General features: G+C 56.5%; 1 protein-coding gene across 2 annotated transcripts in view; it reads left to right on the forward strand.

Annotated features, from left to right (window-relative positions):
- Positions 1–14,924, forward strand: part of TNPO3 (transportin 3) — a 32,451-nt gene that overhangs the window by 8,440 nt on the left and 9,087 nt on the right. For both annotated transcript variants that reach the window (XM_064142785.1, XM_064142786.1), the window contains exons 5-15: positions 664–807; positions 1,768–1,943; positions 2,720–2,858; positions 4,298–4,444; positions 5,782–5,889; positions 6,243–6,334; positions 8,517–8,656; positions 9,520–9,711; positions 11,710–11,801; positions 13,172–13,248; positions 14,297–14,357. In XM_064142785.1, the coding sequence (XP_063998855.1) occupies positions 664–807; positions 1,768–1,943; positions 2,720–2,858; positions 4,298–4,444; positions 5,782–5,889; positions 6,243–6,334; positions 8,517–8,656; positions 9,520–9,711; positions 11,710–11,801; positions 13,172–13,248; positions 14,297–14,357 (1,368 nt within the window). The remainder of the gene's footprint in view (positions 1–663; positions 808–1,767; positions 1,944–2,719; positions 2,859–4,297; positions 4,445–5,781; positions 5,890–6,242; positions 6,335–8,516; positions 8,657–9,519; positions 9,712–11,709; positions 11,802–13,171; positions 13,249–14,296; positions 14,358–14,924) is intronic.

Below are 14,924 nucleotides of genomic sequence, written 5' to 3' on the forward strand. Positions count from 1 at the left end.
TGAGGAGGAGAAGGGAGTCTGGGATCCTTCTCCAGGTCTGAGGAGGAGAAGGGAGTCTGGGATCCTTCTCCAGGTCTGAGGAGGAGAAGGGAGTCTGGGATCCTTCTCCAGGTCTGAGGAGGAGAAGGGAGTCTGGGATCCTTCTCCAGGTCTGAGGAGGAGAAGGGAGTCTGGGATCCTTCTCCAGGTCTGAGGAGGAGAAGGGAGTCTGGGATCCTTCTCCAGGTCTGAGGAGGAGAAGGGAGTCTGGGATCCTTCTCCAGGTCTGAGGAGGAGAAGGAAGTCTGGGATCCTTCTCCAGGTCTGAGGAGGAGAAGGGAGTCTGGGATCCTTCTCTTGGTCTGAGGAGGAGAAGGGAGTCTGGGATCCTTCTCCAGGTCTGAGGAGGAGGAGAACGGGATCCTGGGATGCTTCTGGTCTGAGGAGGAGAAGGGAGTCTGGGATCCTTCTGGTTTGAGGAGCAGAAAGGAGTCTGAGATCCTTCTCCAGGTCTGAGGAGGAGAAGGGAGTCTCAGAACCCCTGTATCTTCCTAGAAGGTTGTCAGAGGCCTTCTAGATGCTATTTCTGGAGTCTCCAGGCTGGCTGTCAAGAAGTTAGTAGTTACTGCCTGGGTGAAGCTCCCCTGAGGGAGGCCCTGAGCAGTTCTCTTTGCCCTGCCACAGATGGCATGCGTGGAGAAAGCGGGCAACGACGAGAAGATGCTCATCAAAATCTTCCGCTGCCTGGGCAGCTGGTTCAACCTGGGCGTCCTGGACAGCACCTTCATGGCCAACAGCACCTTACTGTCCCTCCTCTTCGAGGTGCTGGTGAGTGCTCCTCTGCAAGTGGGGCACCTGGGGGGCATGGGATGGGATGGGATGGGGGCACCTTTCAATCCCACAGGGATGGAGGTGTGGAAGGTGAGGTCACAGAGTCACAGTCAGAGTGACAGAGTCACAGACAGAGTCACAGTCAGAGTCACAGAGTCAAGCAGGATGGCAGAGCCCTCCAAGCTCACCCAGCCCAACCTATCACCCAGCCCTGGCCAATCACCCAGACCATGGCACTAAGTGCCCCAGCCAGGCTTGGCTGCAACACCTCCAGCCATGGCCACTCCACCACCTCCCTGGGCAGCCCATTCCAATGCCAATCACTCTCTCTGACAACAACTTCCTCCTCACATCCAGCCTAGACCTCCCCTGGCACAGCTTGAGGCTGTGTCCCCTTGTTCTGTTGCTGCTTGCCTGGCAGCAGAGCCCAACCCCCCTGGCTGCAGCCTCCCTGCAGGTAGTTAGTCAGAAGCTCAGAAGATGGCACATGAAGAAGCCCTCACACTGGCCAGCCCTTCAAGGGGGAAAGCAGAAGCCTTTTGATGGTTTCCTGTGGTGGCTTTTTAAAGAGAGCTGACAGAAATGAAGCTCTCAAATGAATTGGAGTCAAAAATACCCCACAGGCCTTTCAAGGCCTGTCTGGATGTGTCCTCTGTGATCTGTGTTAGATAATCTTGTCCTGCTCTGGCAGGGGAGTTGGACTGGATGATCTCCTTGGGTCCCTTCCAACCCCTAACACCCTGTGAGCCTGTGATTGCCCCTCCCGGCCACCAGAGCACACTGCTGGCTCATGCTCAGCCTCCCATCCACTGGAACCCCCAAACCCTTTCATCCTTCCAGCAGCAGCACAACCTATGTTAGGAGCTGCATCTCTGCAGAACCTCTCCAGACTGCTCCAGAAGCAGCAAACTGGAGTTGTGCCACTCTCATCTCCTCTCCTGCTCTTCTCCTTTGCAGCAACAGGACAAGACATCATCGAACCTCCACGAGGCTGCCTCCGACTGCGTCTGCTCGGCCCTCTATGCCATCGAGAACGTGGAGACCAACCTGCCTTTGGCCTTGCAGCTGTTCCAGGGTGTCCTCACCCTTGAGAGTGCCTATCACATGGCTGTGGCACGGGAGGACCTCGACAAGTGAGTCATCTTCAGACCTGCTTGGGCCTGGAAAAGGAGGAGTCCCTTAGTCCATCCCGGGGCTATGTTTAAAGGAGGTTTATGTGTTTGTCTGCTGGAAGGGTCCCAGAGCACTGGTACAGGATCCCCAGAGAGGTTGTGAGGTCTCCTTCTCTGGAGCTTTTCAAGGCCTGTCTGGCTGTGTTCCTCTGATCTGTGTTAGATAGGATTGTCCTGCTCTGACAGAGGGTTGGACTGGATGATCTCCTTGGGTCCCTTCCAACCCCTAACACCCTATGAGCCTGTGACACAACATTGGAACAGGCTGCCCAGAGAGATTGTGAGGTCTCTTTCTCTGCAGACTTTCAAGGCCTGTCTGGATGTGCTCCTCTGTGATCTGTGTTAGATAGGATTGTCCTGCTCTGGCAGGGAGGTTGGACTGGATGATCTCCTTGAGTCCCTTCCAACCCCTAATATCCTATGGTCCTGTGAAGGTGGCACCTTCAAGGTCCTGGCTTATACTTGAGCTGCTCTGTAGCCACCATCCTGCACCTCCTTGCCTCAGTTGGCTGTTGGCTTTGGAGAAGTTTGCTCAGATCTTCAGTTTCTGAAGATCCATTTATCAGAGCTCAAAACCTTTCACCTTCTTCTGAGGTTCCCTTTTTGGTGCTGCCTAACTGTTGACAGGAAACCAAAGCAGAACTTGGTGTCTTCTGAGGACCTCCCCAGAGCCAAGCTGAGGTATCTGGTGCCCAGAAGATCTGTTTTGACCTGCTGCCTTTGTTGTCCTCCACCAGGGTGCTCAATTACTGCCGTGTCTTCACCGAGCTGTGTGAGACCTTCCTAGATAAAATTGTTTGCACACCAGGTCAAGGCTTGGGTGACCTGAGGACTTTGGAGCTGCTGCTGATCTGTGCTGGTCACCCACAGTATGAGGTGAGTGAGGTTTTGAATTCTATGTTCCTCCAGTCCCATCATCTGCAAATTTCATCCAGCCAAAGTTGAGTCTGCACCAAAAGAAAGAGAAATCAACTCAGCTTTCTCTTTCTGTTGCACACATGGTTGAGAGGCTTCAGTTCCTCTCAGCTGCTGACCTCAAAGCACCCACTCTGTGGTCATGGGGCTCTGAAGGTATCTCTTGGTTCCTTTCCAAACCTGTTGAAGATATGGTCTCTCTTGGAGCCTCCTTTTCTTCTCCCCAAATTGAATTAAAACCCAGTAGAGTCTCAGTCACTGTGTCACAGAACCACAGAGTGACAAAATCACAGAGTCACAGTCACAGAATCACAGAGTCACAGTCACAGAGTGACAAAATCACAGAGTCACAGTCACAGAATCAAACAGGTTGGCAGAGACCTCCAAGCTCATCCAGCCCAGCCTATCCCCCAGCCCTATTCAGTCACCCAGACCATGGCACTAAGTGCCTCATCCAGGCTTTGCTTGAACCCCTCCAGGGATGGTGACTCCACCACCTCCCTGTGCTCTGAAGGTATCTCTTGGTTCCTTTCCAGACCTACTGAAGATATGGTCTCTCTTGGAACCTCCTTTTCTTCTCCCCAAACCGAGTTAAAACCCAGTAGCTGATCCCTGATTAACTTCTGTACATGTTTGGAGGATGGAGAAGCCTTCCCAGGGCTTTGGAGGATGGAGAAGCCTTCTCAGAGGGGTTGTGCTGCTAAATCTTAGCACAGTGGTTTCATAGAGTCATGGAATCAAGCAGGTTGGAAGAGAGCTCCAAGCTCACCCAGCCCTATCCAATCAGCTAGACCATGGCACTGGGTGCTAGGTTGGGCTGGATGAGCTTGGAGCTCTATTCCAACCTGCTTGATTTTATGACTCTATGAGCTAGACCATGGCACTAAGTGCCTCATCCAGGCTTGGCTTCAACACCTCCAGGCACGGCCACTCCACCACCTCTCTGGGCAGCCCATTCCAATGCCAATCACTCTCTGCCATCAACTTCCTCCTAACATCCAGCCTAGACCTCCCCTGCCACAGCTTCAGGCTGTGTCCCCTCCTTCTGTTGCTGCTTGCCTGGCAGCAGAGCCCAACCCCACCTGGCTACAGCCTCCCTCCAGGGAGCTGATGTGGGCCATGATGTCCACTCTCTGAAACCAGAGGTGGTGCTCTTGCTTCACTGCTGACTTTACAGAGAAGGGAACTGAGGGCTGCTGAGAGCTTTTCAGGCAGAACCTGGTGGCTTTCACAGCCCCTTGTGAAGTGACAATGAGCAGAGGAGGTCAGAGGCGCCGCAGGAGCCGCATTTCCTCATCGCAGACAGCAGGGAAGGAGCTCACCTTGAGCACCCAGCGTGGCAGAGAGCCAGCTTCTTTCTCCATGGCTAACAGGAGGTTGAATTTCTCTTCCTCAAACAGGTGGTAGAAATTTCCTTCAACTTCTGGTACAGGCTTGGGGAGCACCTCTACAAGACGGACGACGCCGTCATCCACAGCATCTTCAAAGCCTACATCCAGCGGCTCCTGCACGCACTGGCCAGGCACTGCCAGCTCGACCCTGACCACGTGAGCCTGACTCCTGCTCTGCTTCCTCTGCAGGCAGCCACAAGGGTGCACTTAGTTGAGCTTTAAGGTCCTTTCCAACCCAAATCATTCCATGGGTCACAGAATGGCCAGCAGGACAAGGGAGGTTCTTGTGCCCCTGTACTAAGTGCTGCTCAGGCCACACTGAGAGTGCTGTGTCCAGTTCTGGGCTCCTGAATTCCATAGAGATGTTGAGGTGCTGGAAGGTGTTTGGAGAAGGGCAGCAAGGCTGGGGAGGGGCCTGGAGCAGAGCCCTGTGAGGAGAGGCTGAGGGAGCTGGGGGTGTGCAGCCTGCAGCAGAGGAGGCTCAGGGCAGACCTCATTGCTGCCTGCAGGGAGGCTGTAGCCAGGTGGGGTTGGGCTCTGCTGCCAGGCAGCCAGCAACAGAAGAAGGGGACAGAGGCTGAAGCTGTGCCAGGGGAGGTCTAGGCTGGATGTTAGGAGGAAGTTGTTGTCAGGGAGAGTGATTTGCATTGGAATGGGCTGCCCAGGGAGGTGGAGGAGTCTCTGTGCCTGGAGGTGTTGAAGCCAAGCCTGGCTGGGGCACTGAGTGCCATGGTCTGGTTGCTTGACCAGGGCTGGGTGCTAGGTTGGACTGGCTGAGCTTGGAGGTCTCTTCCAACCTGCTTGACTCTATGGTTCTATGAATGGTCTGGGCTGGAAGTGACCTCCAAGATCATCCAGTTCCAACCTCCCCCCTGCTGTGGGCAGGGACACTTTGTACTACATCAGGTTTCTCATAGCCACATCCAGCCTGGCCTTAAAAAATCCAGGGATGAGGCTTCCACCACCTCCCTGGGCAACCTGTGCTGGTGTCTTACCACCCTCATGGTGAAGAACTTCTTCCTAACATGCAGTTTGAATCTGCCCACTTCTAGTTGTGATCCATTCCCCTTAGTCCTATCACTCCCTAACAGCCTAAATGTCCCTTCTCAGCTTTCTTGTAGCCCCCTTCAGATACTGGAAGGTCACAATAAGGTCACTTCTGAGCCTTGTCCTCTCCAGACTCGACAGCTCCAACTCCCTCAGCCTCTCCTCACAGCAGAGCAGCTCCAGCCCTCTGATCCTCATGGCCCTTCTCTGGACACCTTTCAGCAGATCCATATCCCTTTTGGAATCCTAGAATCAGGCAGGGTTGGTAGGGACCACAAGGAGCGGCCAGTTCCAACCCCCCTGCCATGCCCAGGGACACCCTACCCTAGAGCAGGCTGCACACAGCCTCAGCCAGCCTGGCCTCAAACACCTCCAGCCATGGGGCCTCAAACACCACCTGGATTTCAACCAGCTTCTCTCACCCTTGCCTTGTCCCTGTCTCTTAGGAGGGTGTCCCAGAGGAAACAGATGACTTTGGAGAGTTCCGGATGCGGGTCTCAGACCTGGTGAAGGACCTGATCTTCCTGGTGGGATCAGTGGAGTGCTTTGCTCAGGTGGGTTTGCAGGAACTCCACGAGGAAACCCATGCAGAAGATCACCAAGCCCTGATGGCCCTTCAGGGTGTGGAGAAGTTCATCTCCTCACACACAAGGAAGCAGATATGCCTTGAAGGACTGGTGGGAGAAGCAGGAGGTCTCCCGTTTGGGGTAGGGGATGAGGAAGGGTTCTGTGCTCTCCAAACTTCAGGGTGGTCTGTAGGGACATGAAGGTCCATGCAGGTCCAGCACTTGGAGCCTGATGTTTCAGGAGTGTGGGGTGAGGTGAGGAGCAGGTGATGGGGTGGGTTTGGTGAGCACACAAGCTGGGTTGTGGTCACCTGGTTGGTGACTGATTCTCTTTCTTGCAGCTTTACGCGACTCTGAAGGATGGGAATCCCCCCTGGGAGGTGACAGAAGCTGTCCTCTTCATCATGGCCTCCATAGCCAAGAGTGTTGACCAGTGAGTGTTGACCACCCTGCACACATCTGTGAGGGCTGTGGGGTCAGATGTAGTCTCCAAGAGCAAAAGACATCTTTAGTATGCTCCTAGGAAACAGCTTTCCCCTGGGCAGGATTGTTTCAAAGCCACTAACGAGTGGTCTTGGAGCTCCAGAATCATAGAATCATGCAGGGCTGGAAGGGAGCACAAGGAGCAGCCAGTTCCAACTCCCCTGCCAGGGACAGGGACACCCTACCCTAGAGCAGGCTGCACACAGCCTCAGCCAGCCTGGCCTCAAACACCTCCAGCCATGGGGCCTCAACCACCTCCCTGGGCAGCACATTCCAATGCCAATCACTCTCTCTGACAACAACTTCCTCCTCACATCCAGCCTAGACCTGCCCTGGCACAGCTTCAGACTCTGTCCCCTTCTTCTGTTGCTGGCTGCCTGGCAGCAGAGCCCAACCCCACCTGGCTACAGCCTCCCTGCAGGCAGCAATGAGGTCTGCCCTGAGCCTCCTCTGCTGCAGGCTGCACCCCCCCAGCTCCCTCAGCCTCTCCTCACAGGGCTCTGCTCCAGGCCCCTCCCCAGCCTTGCTGCCCTGCTCCAAACACCTTCCAGCACCTCAACATCTCTCTGCAGTGGAGGAGCCCAGAACTGGACACAGCACGGCAGGGGTGGCCTGAGCAGTGCTGAGCACAGGGGCACAAGAACCTCCCTTGTCCTGCTGCCCACACTGCTCCTGAGCCAGCCCAGGATGCCATTGGCTCTGCTGCCCACCTGGGCACTGCTGCCTCAGCTTCAGCTCCTCTCTGCCAGCACCCCCAGGGCCCTCTCTGCCTGGCTGCTCTCAGCCACTCTGTCCCCAGCAAAGATTTCCCAGTACCTTCAGGGAAGGTTAAGTCACTTTTCCTCCCCATTTAGTGGCAGTAGAGGAGCTGACATGCAGGGTAGTGAGAACACAGTGAGTTCTCTGTCTCTGCTGGCAGCCCTGCTGATGTGGTGGGACAGCTTGAGTGGCCTTCACCAGGCTGAGGACCTTCTCAGGAGCCTGTAGGGGGTTAACCATGTTTAGCTTCCTAACTCCATTATCTGTGTCAAGGCTGCTCCTGGTGGGTTTTTATCTTCAGTTTTCCTTTCTCCCTTGTTTCCAAGTGAACAGACCTCTCAGCCTGACCTCAGTGCCAGGCAAGGGCATGGGGCAGGTTGTCTTGAGTGCCAGCACACAGCACCCACAGCATGGCCAGGGGTCTGTGCCCAGCCAGCATGGGTTTAGGAGGGGCAGGTCCTGCCTGACCACCCTGAGCTGCTTTGCTGCTCAGCTTCTGCCTGCTGAGCGTGGGGCAGGCTGTGGCTGGAGTCTGCCTGGGCTGCAGCTATGCCTTTGGCACCTCTGCCATAAGCAGCTCCTGGCACAGCTGGCAGCTTCTGGCCTGGGCAGAGTCCCTCTGCTGTGGGTCAGGAACTGGCTGCAGGGCTGGGCCCAGAGAGTGGTGCTGAATGGTGCCACACCCAGCTGGCAGCTGGCACCAGTGCTGTGCCCCAGGGGTCAGTGCTTGGCACAGGCCTGGTCAGTGTCTTTATTGCTGCTCTGGAGCAGGGCACTGAGTCCAGCAGCAGTGAGTGTGCAGCTGGCACCAAGCTAGGAGCAGTGTGGAGCTGTGGGAGGGTAGCAGAGCCCTGCAGAGGGACCTGGCCAGGCTGCATGGGTGGGCAGAGGCCAATGGGATGAGACTGAACAAGGCCCAGGGCAGGTTCTGCACTTTGGCCACAACAACCCCAAGCAGCACTGCAGGCTGGGGCCAGAGTGGCTGAGAGCAGGCAGGCAGAGAGGGCCCTGGGGGTGCTGGGGGAGAGGAGCTGCAGCTGAGGCAGCAGTGCCCAGGTGGGCAGCAGAGCCAATGGCATCCTGGGCTGGCTCAGGAGCAGTGTGGGCAGCAGGACAAGGGAGGTTCTTGTGCCTCTGTGCTCAGCACTGGTGACCTGGCAGTGCTGTGCCAGGAGTTGGCCCTGGTGACCTTAAAGCTCTTTCCCCCCCCAACCCCCCCCAGCGGTTCCTCAGTCTTCCCCAGCACACCACACCTGCAGAGCTTTCCTGGCTGATCTGGAGCTGCCCAGGAGTCCCATCAGGTTCACTTAAACCACTCTGGACCTCCTGGGACCTACCTCAGAACTAACCTCTGCTGCTTTTGTCCCCCCAAGGGAGAACAACCCAACGCTGGTGGAGGTGCTGGAGGGGGTGGTTCACCTGCCCGAGACGGTGCACACTGCCGTGCGCTACACCAGCATCGAGCTGGTGGGAGAGATGAGCGAGGTGGTGGACAGGAACCCCCAGTTCTTGGGTGAGTCCTTCCTGCCATGGCACCTGCCTTGCCCTGCCACCTTCCCAAGACCTCATCCCTCCATCCCAGGACCCCATTCCTCATCATAAGACCCAATTCCTTCATCCCAAAGCCTCATTCCTCATCATAAGACCAAATCCCTTCATCCCAAGACCGCATTCCTCATCATAAGACCCAATTCTTTCATCCCAAGGCCTCATTCCTCATCATAAGACCCCATCCCTTCATCCCAGCACCTCACCCTTCATCATAAGACCAAATCCCTTCATCCCAGCACCTCACCCTTCATCATAAGACCAAATACCTTCATCCCAGGACCATATTTCCTCATCATAAGACCCAATCCCTTCATCCCAGGACCCCATCCCTTCATCCCAGGACCCCATCCCTTCATCCCAGGACCCCATCCCTTCATCCCAGGACCCCATCCCTTCATCCCAAGACCCCATCCCTTCATCCCAAGACCCCATTCCTCATCACAAGACCTCATCCTTCATCCCAGGACCCCATCCCTTCATCCCAAGACCCCATTCCTCATCCCAAGACCCCATTCCTCATCACAAGGCCCCATCCCTTCATCCCAGCACCTCATCCTTCATCCCAAGACCCCATCCCTTCATCCCAAGACCCCATCCTTTCATCCCAGGACTCCATTCCTCATCACAAGACCCCATCCCTTCATCCCAGGCCCTGCCCCTCATCACAGGACCTCATCCCTTCATCCCAGGCCCTGCTCCTCATCACAAGACCCCACCCCTTCATCCCAGGCCCTGCCCCTCATCACAAGCCGCCGTGCCTTGGCCCCAGGCCCCGTCCCTCCCCGCAGTGCCCCTCCCCCGCTGACAGCCGTGCCTCCCGGGCAGATCCGGTGCTGGGCTACCTGATGAAGGGGCTGTGCGACCGGCGCCTGGCCTCGGCGGCCGCCAAAGCCATCCACAACATCTGCTCCGTGTGCCGCGACCACATGGCCCAGCACTTCAGCGGGCTGCTGGAGATCGCCCGTGCCCTCGACTCTTTCCTGCTCTCCCCAGAGGCTGCCGTGGGGCTGCTGAAAGGTAGGTCTGGCACCAGCCCCCCTTGGCTGCCTCCTTCTGGCACGGAGGATGCTCAGGGTGGGGGTCGTTTCCTGGGCAGGTGGTAGCAGCTCTGAATCCGGGCTGGAAGGAGCACAGCCCTGTGAGGGCAGGCTGAGGGAGCTGGGGGTGTGCAGCCTGCAGCAGAGGAGGCTCAAGGCAGTGTGCCCAGGTGGGCAGCAGAGCCAATGGCATCCTGGGCTGGCTCAGGAGCAGTGTGGGCAGCAGGACAAGGGAGGTTCTTGTGCCCCTGTGCTCAGCACTGCTCAGGCCACCCCTGGAGTGCTGTGTCCAGTTGTGGGCTCCTCCATTGCAGAGAGATGTTGCAGTACTGGAAGGTGTCCACAGGAGGGCGCCAAAGCTGTGAGGGGCCTGGAGCAGAGCCCTGTGAGGAGAGGCTGAGGGAGCTGGGGGGGTGCAGCCTGCAGCAGAGGAGGCTCAGGGCAGAGCTCATTGCTGCCTGCAGCTGCCTGCAGGGAGGCTGTAGCCAGGTGGGGTTGGGCTCTGCTGCCAGGCATCCAAGGACAGAAGAAGGGGACAGAGGCTGAAGCTGTGCCAGGGCAGGTCTAGGCTGGATGTTAGGAGGAAGCTGTTGTCAGAGAGAGTGATTGGCATTGGAATGGGCTGCCCAGGGAGGTGGTGGAGTCTCTGTGCCTGGAGGTGTTGAAGCCAAGCCTGGCTGGGGCACTGAGTGCCATGGGCTGGGTGCTTGGGCAGGGCTGGGTGCTAGGTTGGGCTGGCTGAGCTTGGAGGTTTCTTCCAACCTGCTTGATTCTACTGTGAGGAACCTCTGGAGAAGATCCAGTCCAACCTCCCAGCTCAAGCAGGGCAGCCACAGCAGCTTGCCCAGGATCACAGAGTTCAGGTGAGGTTGGAAGCTCTCCAGACAAAGAAACTCCACAACCTCTCTGGGCAGCCTGCTCCAGCCCGGTTACTTGATAGAATCATAGAACCAAACAGGTTGGAAGAGAGCTCCAAGCTCATCCAGCCCAACCTAGCACCCAGCCCTGGCACCAACCAGACCATGGCACTAAGTGCCCCAGCCAGGCTTGGCTTCAACACCTCCAAGGATGGCAACTTCTTGCCAACCCTTTGTCTCTTGAGCATCCTGGACAACACAGCTGTGGTTGCTCTTGTGTCCAAGCCTCAGAGATTCCAGATGGATTCAGGTGCTGCTGAACCCTTTCCAGGTGGAGCAGCAAAGGGAGGTTTTGCAGCTGGGCTCTGGGCCTAAGGACTCAAAACTTGCCTCTTTTTCACTCATTTTCACTCCCATCCATGTGAGCAGCATCAGCCACGCTCCTGAGCTTCTCCTCTCCCTCCACAAAATGTTTTCTTCTCCTCAAAAGAAATCCATGATCCAAGGAGGAAGGATTGGTTTTTTTTTGGTCCTCCTGGTGTTGCCAGTCCCATCCCTGTGGTCCCACTTCTGAGGTGGGGTGGGTTGTGTTCCACCTCCTTTTGCTCTGATGTGGCAGCAGGGAGTGGCTCCAGTTTCTCTTTCTCTTTCACCCAGGTGGGAACCTTGAAGTTGTTGAACTGTGGGAGTCAAAAGAGGCTCCCTCACACCTCGTGGTGCTGTGGGGTAGGGATGAGGCCACCACATGGACATGCTGAGCTGCCCAGAGTCAGAGAATCATAGAATGGGTTGGGTGGGAAGGGACCTTAAAGATTATCTAGTTCAGCCTCCTCACCTTCCACTGGACCAGGCTGCTCAAGGTGACCTTGAACACCTCCACTGCCTTTAGATCACCTCTGTAGCTCATTCCTTCCATCTTCCCACCCCACAGAAAGTCTTTTGGTGTCTGCTGAAACCTGAAAGCTGCCTTCAAGCAGCAGAGGAGCATCTCCCAGGCTTGGGAAGCAGGTTCCTGCTCTTGCCCTTGAGCCAGTTTGGGAAGCTTGCTCCTGTTTGGGTTTCACCCACAGGACTCCTACACTGCATTCCTGCTCCTCAACCCATCTGCTCTTGCCTTGCAGGAACAGCCTTGGTCCTTGCCAGACTCCCCTTGGAGAAGATAGCAGAATGCCTCAGCGAGCTCTGTGCTGTCCAGGTGATGGCACTGAAGAAGGTATGGAGCTGTGGTAATGTCCTCTTTGTCCTGCTTTGGGGTGGGGCAGATTGGTGGCCATCAAGATGCCATCACTCTGTCTTTGCCTGGTGGCCTGAGCTGCTGTGCTGGTGTGTCACAGAAACCCCAGCATGGTGAGGGAGGTGATCCAGTCCCAGTCCAGCTGCCCTGCCCCAGCAGGGGCACCCACAGCAGCTTGCACAGCATCACAGTGGCCAGCTGGGGCTGGAGTCTCTCCAGACAAGGAAACTCCTCGAGCACTCTGGGCAGCCTGCTCCAGGGCTCCACCACCCTCACAGCCAGCAAGTTGCTCCTGGTGGAATCTCCTGTTTGTGCCCACTGCCCCTTGTCCTGTCACTGGGCACCACTGACGAGGGTCTGGCTCCATCCCTTTGCCTCCCATGGGACTCTCTCCAGTAGCTCCCAGTCCCTCTGGAGCTGGGGAGCCCAGACCTGGACCCAGTTCTCCAGCTGTGGCCTTGCCAGGGCAGAGTGGAGGGGAAGAAGAACCTCCCTTGACCTGCTGGCCACACTCTTCTTCATGCTCCCCAGGAGCCCCTTGGCCTTCTTGGCCACAAGGGCACAGTGCAGGCTCACAGGCACTTTGTTGTCCAGCAGCACTCCCCAGGTCCTTCTCCATGGAGCTGCTTCCCAGCAGCTGACTCCTCACCTGCACTGCTGCAGGAGGTTGTTCCTCCCCAGGTCCTTCTCCATGGAGCTGCTTCCCAGCAGCTGACTCCTCACCTGCACTGCTGCAGGAGGTTCTTCTTCAGAAGACACCCAGAGTCCAGGACTGAGACCATCCCAGGTCTCTCCTGGCTGAGGGTTAAATGGGAAGCAAATGGCTCCTGGAAACCATTTTCTGTGCCAGGAGCCAAGCAGCTTCTCACCCTGCATCTCCAGGGTGGAGATGGTGAGAATTTGGCTTCTCTGTGGGACACCTGCCCTCAGAATAGTCTAAACCATGGTGGTCTCAGTGCCTCTTCCACGGAGGTGCAGGACAGTGGGGAGTAGAAAGCCCCAGAAGGTGACAGGAAGCCTCAAGGAAGGGATGTGGACACCTTTTACCCTTTCATGAGGACTGAGAAGTTCTTGACAACTCCTCCTGCCATCACTGCCTGCTCCTGGTACCTCTCACCCCATGGCAGCTTCTCTTCCACCCCTGACCCCACTCCCTTCTCCTCCAGAGACCTCTTTGAGCAGGTTCTGAACGTGGAGGAGATGATTTTAACGTAACCTTTATGCATGTGACTGAGGCTGGGAGGTGTCTTGGTCCTTGGAGATGCTGTGGCCTCCTGCAGGCAGAGTTTATTCAGCCATGGAGCTGCTCACACTTCCCAAATCCCTTCTTTTCCCATTTTCTGTTCCAGCTGCTCTCTCAGGAGCCAAGCAATGGCCTCTCCTCAGACCCCACTGTGCCCCTGGATCGACTTGCTGTCATATTTAGGTAAGGGGAGTGGAGCTGGGACAGCTTCTGGAGGAGCTTCTTGGCTCAAAGCTTCTCAGCTGAACTAAATCATAGAATCACACAGAATTGAAAGGGACCCCAAGGAGCAGCCAGTACCAACCCCCTGCCACGCCCAGGGACACCCTACCCTAGAGCAGGCTGCACACAGCCTCAGCCAGCCTGGCCTCAAACATCTCCAGCCATGGGGCCTCAACCACCTCCCTGGGCAACCCATTCCAGCCTCTCACCACTCTCCTGCTCAACAACTTCCTCCTCACCTCCAGCCTCACTCTCCCCACCTCCACCTTTGCTCCATTCCCCCCACTCCTGCCACTCCCTCACAGCCTCAAAAGTCCCTCCCCAGACTTTTTGTAGCCCCCTTCAGACCCTGGGAGGCCATAAGAAGGTCACCTGGGAGCCTCCTCTGCTGCAGCCTGCACAGCCCCAACTCTTTCAGTCTGTGCTCACAGCAGAGCTGCTGCAGCCTCTCAGCATCCTCCTGGCCCTGCTCTGGACACTCTCCAGCATCTCCACAGCCCTCTTGTCCCAGGGGCTCCAGAGCTGGATGCAGGACTCCAGCTGGGGTCTCAGCAGAGCACAGCAGAGCAGAGGGGCAGAATCCCCTCCCTGGCCCTGCTGGCCACACTGCTGCTGCTGCAGCCCAGGCTCTGCTTGGCTTTCTGGGCTGCAAGTGCACACTGCTGGCTCCTGCTGAGCTTCTCCTCCAGCAGCACCCCCAAGTGCCTCTCCTCAGGGCTGCTCTCCAGCCTGGCACTGCCCAGCCTGCATTGGTGCTTGGCATTGCCTCGACCCAGCTGCAGGACCTTGCTCTTGGTGTTATTGAACTTCCTGAGGTTGGCCTGTGCCCACCTCTGCAGCCTGCCCAGGTGCCTCTGGCTGGATCCCAACCCTCCAGCCTGTTTTGGGTCCTTTTAGTCCTCTTCTCACAGCCTCAGAGGGTGCTCCTTGAAGCTTTCTGAAGCTCCCAACCCCATTCCCTCATCTTTGCCCCCCAGGATGCCACTGACCCTGTGCTTGCTCTTCACAGACACACCAACCCCATCGTAGAAAATGGACAGGTCCACCCGTGCCAAAAAGTCATTCAGGAAGTAAGTACCAGCTGCAGAAGGAGCTTCCTTGGGGTGGGAATGATGGGAATCTTGGCTTGCTCACCACCTCCCCCTGCCCACCGGACCCCTCTGTCCTCTGGGAGGAGCTGTGGAGGAAGGAGGCGGATTTGGGGCTTCAAACCTCAAATTTGAAGGGGGAAGACCTGACTGGAGATGTCCCAGCTGCTTGAATTTACTGCCCCAAAAAAGCCGATTTGCTCCTCAAAAAAGTTCGGCTGCTCCTCCAAGGAGCTCAACTCCTCCTCCAAAGGCTGATCTGCTCCTCCAAAAAGCAGATTTATTCTTCCAAGGAGCTCAGCTCCTCCTCCAAAAGCTGATTTACTCCTCCAAAAAGCAGATTTATTCCTCCAAGGAGCTCAACTCCTCCTCCAAAAGCTGATCTACTCCTCCAAAAAGCAGATTTATTCTTCCAAGGAGCTCAACTCCTCCTCCAAAAGCTGATCTGCTCCTCCAAAAAGCAGATTTATTCTTCCAAGGAGCTCAACTCCTCCTCCAAAGGCTGATTTACCACTCAAAACCCCTCCCTGATTTACCTAAAGAGGTAGT

The sequence above is a fragment of the Pogoniulus pusillus genome, chromosome 4, assembly GCF_015220805.1.
Source record: "Pogoniulus pusillus isolate bPogPus1 chromosome 4, bPogPus1.pri, whole genome shotgun sequence".
Classification (NCBI taxonomy): Eukaryota; Metazoa; Chordata; class Aves; order Piciformes; family Lybiidae; genus Pogoniulus; species Pogoniulus pusillus.